The sequence below is a fragment of the Diadema antillarum genome, unplaced genomic scaffold, assembly GCF_040938485.1.
Source record: "Diadema antillarum isolate AM-2024a unplaced genomic scaffold, OU_Dant_1.0 seq00000620_RagTag, whole genome shotgun sequence".
Taxonomy (NCBI): Eukaryota; Metazoa; Echinodermata; class Echinoidea; order Diadematoida; family Diadematidae; genus Diadema; species Diadema antillarum.
In genome coordinates, this window is record NW_027271543.1 from 892,178 (window position 1) to 900,871 (window position 8,694).

The 8,694-nt window shown below is 38.9% G+C and overlaps 1 protein-coding gene across 1 annotated transcript; it reads left to right on the plus strand.

Annotated features, from left to right (window-relative positions):
* The first annotated feature begins 956 nt into the window (after nucleotides 1–956).
* Nucleotides 957–7,683, plus strand: LOC139736078 (parkin coregulated gene protein homolog). The gene is made up of 3 exons (XM_071646825.1): nucleotides 957–1,317; nucleotides 5,530–5,712; nucleotides 6,982–7,683. Exons 1-3 carry the CDS (start codon nucleotides 961–963, stop codon nucleotides 7,279–7,281), a joined length of 840 nt encoding a protein of 279 aa, XP_071502926.1. The 5' UTR covers nucleotides 957–960; the 3' UTR covers nucleotides 7,282–7,683.
* Nucleotides 7,684–8,694: the final 1,011 nt, after the last annotated feature.

Sequence of the window (8,694 nt, forward strand, 5' to 3'; positions counted from 1 at the left end):
TTCTCAGTCGAGTGAATTAATTAAAAACATAGCCTTTACCGTACTGTTTGATTCAGATTCCCAGTGTTTTTGTAGTGAGAATTGAGATGGTAATTCAAAGTGATCCCGCAGATATACTTCTCATTCCTTACACACTTTTCCTTTATGCTATAAATAAAATTCACATCGGTCCTATTTGGAAAAACGAACAAGACTTTAAATTCCCACGACTATATTCTTTTCACAATTTCATTCGAGTCTTTAATGTCATTGTTTGGAGAGATCAAGGGAATAGGTGATGAAACAATAATCAATACTGGATGACTTGATAAGATCTGGGCAATGTTCAAGTTGATCAGTGTATAAAAGTCGGGCACGAACACGGAAACGAAAGCAAAGCAATACACGTAAGAGATAAGCAATGCACTTATAAATTATATAGAAGTTAGACTGCTCAAACAATATCGCCGTTACCTGGACGCTGTTTGCAAACTGGGTCGTTACTATGGCAGAGTAATATCAACAAATACTTCGACCGTAGGTAGCGTGGTAAGCATGCACGGAGACTGGTACACAATTTAAAGTTCATTACATTGCAGTTCACTTGAACATGAACGGCTGCGAAGCTGGTACTCCAGCAGCATCCTCTACTCACACATCTAATCGACTATTCTTGTGCGTGCCGCAGTCATTAGGCAAGGGTGACCCGAGCAACAGCGTGTCTTAATGTGTGTGTGTCTGTGTGTCTGTGTGTGTATCTCATGATTAGCATTTGCCGGGAGAGTGCTACCGAGTATTGAAGAAAGGATGCACCTTTCTCGCATTGAACAATGCAGGAAACCTAACTGATCTGTATTATGCATATATTTCTTGTATCTATTAAAAATCTGACAGCGCAGCTAGTGCCAAAAGAAATCAGTGGCAAATAATTTATAGATACAGGATTTCTTGATTTTGCTGCCATTACAAGAGACTGAAATCATGGCGACACACACACTCCGCATAGTGAACGCGAATACATCTGAGGTCACCACGCATCCTTCTAAATCTGGTGGCCGCACTTGCGGCGGATCCCGGCAGACGACGACGGCAAGTCAAAATGGCGCGAAGACTATGTCGTCCAAGAAGTTCAGCGGCAATGTATCGGGTACGGCCATCGTAGCTTCTCCATTCTCCCCGCTGTCCAGGAGAGAAAATGCCATTGTGAAGCCTCCCCCAAAGGCAGGGGCGTACCAGGAGAAGCCATCCCAACCTTCTGATTTCAGCTATTTCTACGAGAGGGGAGACTTTCCCATAATGGTTGAACACGACACAAGTCATAACAAGATTGCATGGAAGGTGAGTGCGTCAGACGAGGCGAAAATAAACTTACATCTAATGAAGATTTGTAATTCATGATATCAATATCGGTTTCCATACACTACGTACAATTGAAATGACAATTAACCTTCGATGAAACTTGTCACTACATTGAGCTCTGATAGAATAAAATCCAACATGTTTGTTCTGCCTCTCTAACGGTACTTGAAATTAACCCCCCCCCCCTTTACAAGAGAAATTTCCCAATTCATATTCTTTTGTATAAGTCTTCATTCACAGTATGACAAATAAACCGTAAGTTGATGCCGACTTAAGAAATGAAAGCAGATAGAGCATAATGGAAATATCAGTTTTCATCAAAAGTTACTGGCTTTCTAAAGGCTTGTTGATGCATGGAAACCACAAAGCATACTTTTCCTTTGAACCGAGAAAGGTAGGTATCGCATCTTCTCCTCTCCGTTCTTCTCTTCCACATGTATTTCATGTATCTCCGAGGATTTGTATTCAGTTTGATATCCGCCATCATGGGCACATAACTCGATCACTGCATGGTTGGGTTGATGAGGCGCATATAACACGGGAAGTAAATTGAGCATGTATGTTGTTTGTTACTGAAGGTCAGTTTAACAATGTGGAGAAATTACAGAGAAATGAGATCGTGTTTTCAGCCAGTCGAGTGGCATTATGTCGACGGGGGGCACATTCTGCAGTCAACGAATCTAAATGGCCGTTTCACTGTCACTTCATGTCGATGTCATGACATTGTGAAAAGAATGTGAATTCTGTAGGACGAGGCAAGAACTGTTCAATTGATTTTCCCCTGCTTGAGTGGTAACGACAAAGGTCATGTTATTCCCTGTATAAATGTGTATAAATTATGAATACATACATAATACATAATCTCTCTCTCTCTCTCTCTTTCTCCCTCTCCTATTATAATAGATAGATAGAGAGAGAGAGAGAGGGAGGGAGTGATATATATATGTGCACTTTCAAAGATGTTGTGATTACATATTTCGAGTTACTTTCAGTCTGCTGTGATAATATGCCAGTAGCCTTTTAACTGATAAATAAAGGTTCCATGAAATATATGTCGTCACCTCCTTAATATTCGATTCTCTTTTTTTACCGTACAAGGCGCTGATCACGACTAATACAACTATTACTATTGCACTATCAATACTGTCATCATCATGGCCGCCACTTCTGTCTCTGTGAAGCACAAGTTACTCGTATCACAATACACACCTAATCATATACCAAGCAAAATACGGACATGTAACAAAATTAACAATAACATACTTTGATTAAACATTTTGTCAAGTGCTGAACAATTTAAAAAAAAAATAGGTTCGGATCAAACATCCCCGCTAATTGCAATGTAACACACACACGCTCCTATTACATGAACCTCAAATTAAGTGTAGGGTCTTTAGACCCGCCAGAAAAAAAAAATAGAGAGAGAGAAAAGAAACGTCGATGCTATCTGATTTTTATCGATGGACATTCATTGTTTGTGTCACGCTCTTTGGAGTATTTTGTTGTTGCCATGTGACAGAGGAGAAGTGACCATGAAAGCAGATTTAGGGTGAAATTTGATTAGGAATGCTAAATGCTGTCGGCATGAAGTGTAACCACGGGCTTCTATATAGGCCTCAGGAAAAAAAAAAGACATTCAAACAACGAGAATTGCTTCGGTATACCCTAATTTTTTTATCCACCTACTTATTTATAATAGTGTAACCTATTTATTTTTTTCTGTCTATCCATTTGTTCGTTTAGCTATAACTCTGAATTGATGATTTGCATGCATCCAGTAATGCATATAGGCGTGAGCACTGTGGTTATGTTCGTGATATACGCAACATGATTATACGCTTGATTTCAGGAGAAAGAATTGTTAATCATGCGCAGCAAAGCGAGTCGGTATGCGCTCATTTTCCCTTTTCAATAATAAGACAGATTCCAGCTTCGTTTGCATCAAACCTTCATACCAATAACGCTTTACACGAATACGGATTTTTATTATAGCAGCGATATCAATACATTCTTTCTAATGACCTGCAAATAGATCTTCATGATACTGTTCCCCTTGCTTGGCTCATAGATGCGTAACTCTGGTATTCAGAAATCCTGTTTTACCTGAGGGAGGAAAAAACGATCACTCCTCCTCATGAAATAAGACGGCACCGAGAGGGAAACTTGCTGCTTATCGCCTGCCAAACGACCTTACCTCTGTTGTCAAGACAACGAAATGCAGCTGAATTTCCAGCTCTCTTAATAAACATAATTATGTTCGTGCGTGTATATCGCGCTGCCTATATCTTCAATACGTGGATATATACCATTGTGTAGTAGGAGAGCTGTACTGGAAATTAATGTTTTAAATGCCTTGCAGTCAATTCCAGTGGCTGCTGTCTGTGCCAGGGGTAAGCTTATTACGTGACGATATCCAATGCAATATCTCATCTAAATGATTAGGACCAACTTCCTTGTCTTTTCATGATATTGTATGAACATGTGTATATGTAAGCCTATTATCATATTCATTTATTAATCTATTTATATTTATGTACTATGTATATGTGCTGTGAGTGTGTGTTTATTAATATGTGATAGACAAAATGAACGTTGGTATGTGTATTCACACACACACACACGCACACATGATTATGATATATATATATATATATATATATATATATATATATATACGTTTTATTTAATACGTTTATACAGAAACATTCTGAAACAGCACGACGCCGTTGCTATCCAAGATGGTGCTGCTCTTTAGGTTATTCGTCAGTTTGTAGCTTCTGTTGTCAGTAGAGGACATTAGATGTATACGCTATTTTTAAAACTCAGTGATGAAAACATATCATTTGTCGGATATACAATGCGTATCGAGAGTGTGTATATGAATATAGGCCTACATGCATAGATACACAGACACGCACATGTCACACACACACGCATAATATTATTATCGTGGCTGGATGTGTGTGCGTGCGCTTGCCTCGAAGAGTGGTATTATTAAGACATGACAGATATGCATCAAAATTACATAAAATTTACGTGAAGAATAAATCCTCCAACAATCATACAACTCGGAGTGGATAATTGTGTTGGCTCATTGCATTCGAAGAGGAAGCTCTTTAAGATTCAAGATGCTAATGCTCATCAACAGAGAAGAGGTTGTGCGATTTATTTGGAAACGAAATAACTCCAGGGCCCTGTTGCATAAAACCCTTACCGCTGGACTTACCGCTCCTTTCTAGCGGTAAGTCTTCAAATTAGCGGTAAATTTTATAATCCTTGATGCTGATTGGCTGTGATGCCTAATTTTGATGGTAGTTACCATTGAAATTCAATGGTAAGTTTTATGCAACGGGCCACAGAATTTTATTATCAACACTGCTAAGCGACTCTGTGCGCAGTCTCTAAGTCTGTACGCCACAGCAACATAACGAAAATAAGTCGTCATTACCTCGAGAAAATTAGCATAATGCGTTTTGTGGTTTCCACCTGCACCTATTAAGCCTGTCTATATCATGATTTTCCCGAGAAGAAGAAGAAAGAAAATAAAATAAAGATGTAATGCGTACTTAGGAGAAAGTCTTATTTGCTTTCAATTTTGACAGCTTGTTTGTTTTAACTAAGCAATCACAATGGACCGTGGTTAAGATAGCACTCAAATGCATGCATGCATTACATGAACAGTCGTCGCCTTAATTTGCAAATTACCGAAGACACTTTTTTGTTGGACATTACTATCACAGCAGACATTTACCAGTTCATTAGATGGTTAAGTGACCGCTAAGCCCTAAAATACAACTGTACCTCATAGTGGCTTTCAAGCGCTCTGCTGTCCAGCCTTATACATTACAATGTACTTCCGCACAGGATGAGCGCGCGTTCCGAATTTGGAAAGGACGTTCATTAGCTTTTTGTGCGTGTTTACATGTTTACTAATAATGGGCAAGAAGCATAGCACAATATCTGTCCAGCGTATTGATTTCTTTTTTCTTTTTCTCTTTTTTATTCATTGAAAATCCAAAATCCAAAATTTAAGATTGATGTTAAAGATTGACTAATCGTATCAATGTACACATCTAATTTACCAGTGCTTGTTTTGTTCTTTGTGCGTGTGTGTGTGCGGTCTTGGATTTACGATCTGAAGTCCCTGACGAATGTGTATTCTACTTCTTGTTGATCTTCTTGCCCAAATAGGTGGAGATAGAGAAACTCGACTTTCACCATTACCTCCCCCTGTTCTTCGACGGACTGTCAGAAACGCGTCACCCATATAAGTTCTTCGCTCGCCAGGGCGTGCACGACATGCTGACCCATGGTGGTCACAAAGTCTTCCCCGTCATTCCACAACTCATTCTCCCCATCAAGAAGGCTCTCCAGGTATTTATTACACGTCATACTTATTTCACTGCTCATAATCATCATACAAAATGAGAGGAAAGACTTTTTTTCGATGTCTTTTGAGAAAATACTTCCTCTGATGTGCATTACTATTTCATGACATCATCGAATTATAGGCATATACTCGTCAGGGATTGGATTAATTGCAATCACGTGACGGTGACCCATTATTATTTTGTTATGTTCGTAAGGATGAACATAACAAAATATTGTGGGCCACCATGTTATATATAACACTTAACATTTCTGCAGGAGTTATATTTTTCCTCAGAGATTATGTTTTCCTGAAGCTCACAAGAATTAAGGGAAATGACTTCCGAGGGACTGCCCAGTGTTTTACTACAACAATAGACGGGCAATTTCATTATAATGGTCGACATGAATTCTTTTTTATTTTCATTTCCAAACAATGTACATGAATATCACAAATGAAAAAATGATAGTACATTTCATGTATGATTATATAGTTATATTTCATAGTAACGCGTCTTGTTTCAAGACTCGAAATGAAAATGCACATCAGTTCATTCTAAACCCAGTCAAATTTTGAGTTACAATGTATTATTATCTGATGACATGATGTCAATGCACGTAATGACAGTATGAGCAGTGACCTCCAGTATTTGGGTAGACCATTAATATTCAAAACCAATATTCCACCATGCAGAAACATTATCGTGTATAAACAACTGGCAAACAATACTTAACGGTAGACCGGAGACCAGAGTTCTTTTGTATAAAAGTCGACAGAAATATCTTTTTATTAAAAAAAAGATAATGTACAGTGTTAGAAAAACTGAGCAACTGAGCAACCGGGGAAGTTTTAAGTTCCGAGATTTATAGTCTCCCTCTGTAGCGAGTAAATGCCTTGGAATAAAATATTTTGAATGTTCCCTCCCATCATGGTGACAGCAAGTACTAAATTATTTAAGATGAGGATTGAACCCAGTACCTTCCAACTCACGGGTAAACCATCAGTACATAATGTGGCAAGAGTCAATGACAGTGCCCCATTTTTCCAGTGCCGTCAGAATTAAAGTAATCAATTTACTTCTTTTTGTTATAATTTGTATTTATTCTTTCAATCTAGATGGATGCAGGAATGCAATAATTTATTATTCGGTCTTGTGATAGGTTTACATACCTTTCTAAAATCATATTTCCCATTTCAAGTCACTTTATCTATGTGCGTTACAAATATGGTGTCCCAGCTCTGGTCTGAAGAAACGATTGTGTCATTTTTTTCAGACACGAAACGTCGAAGTCGTCTGCGCTACAATGCGGCTCCTGCAGACGCTGGTACTCTGCTACGAGAACGTTGGTGAGGCCCTGGTCCCTTACTACCGCCAGATCCTGCCCGTCATGAACCTCTTCAAGAATCGGAACAAGAACCTGGGCGACGGCATCGAGTACGACCAGTGGAAAGGCGACAACATCGGCGATCTGGTCAACAAGACGCTGGAGATCTTCGAGCGATACGGCGGGCCGGACGCCTTCATCAACATCAAGTACATGGTGCCCACTTACGAATCCTGTGTGATGAATTGAGCGCTCTCAGTGCTATATTGCACGTCGGACAGTGAATGTACGTGTTGTCGGTTGGTTATCAATGTGACATTACGGCAATCTCGAGTGTAAAACAAAACAGTTTTGTTTTGTATCATTTTGTTATATTCTGCACTTGACTAATACAACGCAAGCCTCGATTTCTGTTGCTAAGGATATTTTGCCCTTGCTGACCGATAAATGATCCGTTCTCCGGCAACTGTCCGGTGAGATTCGCGGTGTCTCGGTACGTCACAGAAACGCATTTCGATTTCGTATGCGTGGTTTTGACCACTTTGGACACAATTGTATATTCATTCGTTGTATGTTGTTAGATCTATTCAAAATGCTCATCCGCTGAATATTGCAATCATTAATCTCTGCCCGTAAGGTAGAGAGAGGAAGAGAGACGCCTTCAAGGTTCAGAGGAAAAAAAAACGTAGGTGTTGACCAATTTCTTGTACATACATTGTATATCCATACTCGAAAGATTATGACTTAGAATCTGTATAATGGGAATTATTTCGTTTGTGTATAGAAATCTCTTCTATTTTTTCTTCGGTTTGTATTTTTATTCTTTTATTTAACTCGGTCAACTTCTTGGGGGAAAATGGGGCTGATGAAATGATCAGAACTAATGTTTGTAGCAATATAGTTTTATCACCGTTTAATTTGTTGTACATCACAGTAAAGATGAAAAGCAAGCATACACAAGCGAGCTTCCAATTCTGACGCGATAGAAATTGAATTAATCCTAGTCACACACCAGCAGGTCTTGGAAGTAATGACAGCCTCCTGACAACGTGACGTGTACACCACGTGACCTCATCACTGATAGCACATTCATAATGCAACTTTACTGTTTCAGGAAAAAAAATAAAAAGCATAAAGGAAGAAAGAAACCCATGGAAGGGATCTGTCCTGTTGCCAAAGCAAGCAAAGTTTGATTTCATGATGTACTGATGGCACACAATCTGCCGATATCGACTTCCCTCCGCTCTCAAAATGCATGTGAAATTTCACTTCTCTGCTCGATAACCCTGGGTTTGATGGTTGTCAAACTGATTGTGGAAAACTTCAATTATTTTGTTCGTGGTTGTGGTTGATAGCCTGTCATCAACTGGTCTCGAATGTGAATAAGACTATTTTAAAATAGATGACAAGGCGCATAATATAGTGGCAGCCTACAGTGTTGTTTGTTTGATTTTTCATACAAATTGTGAGATTTATGATCAGTGTGGTTCCAATAATTATGGTCATATAATATCCAAGATAGTCTCTTCAGTGTAATTACTATTCTCACAATCTGTCATGACATACTATTATACCCAGCTTTAGCGGATATCCATTAGTTCAACGTCTAGGTAAAGAGGTTCACAGAGCATGAAACATCCTATCCAAGGATGGTGTAAGCTT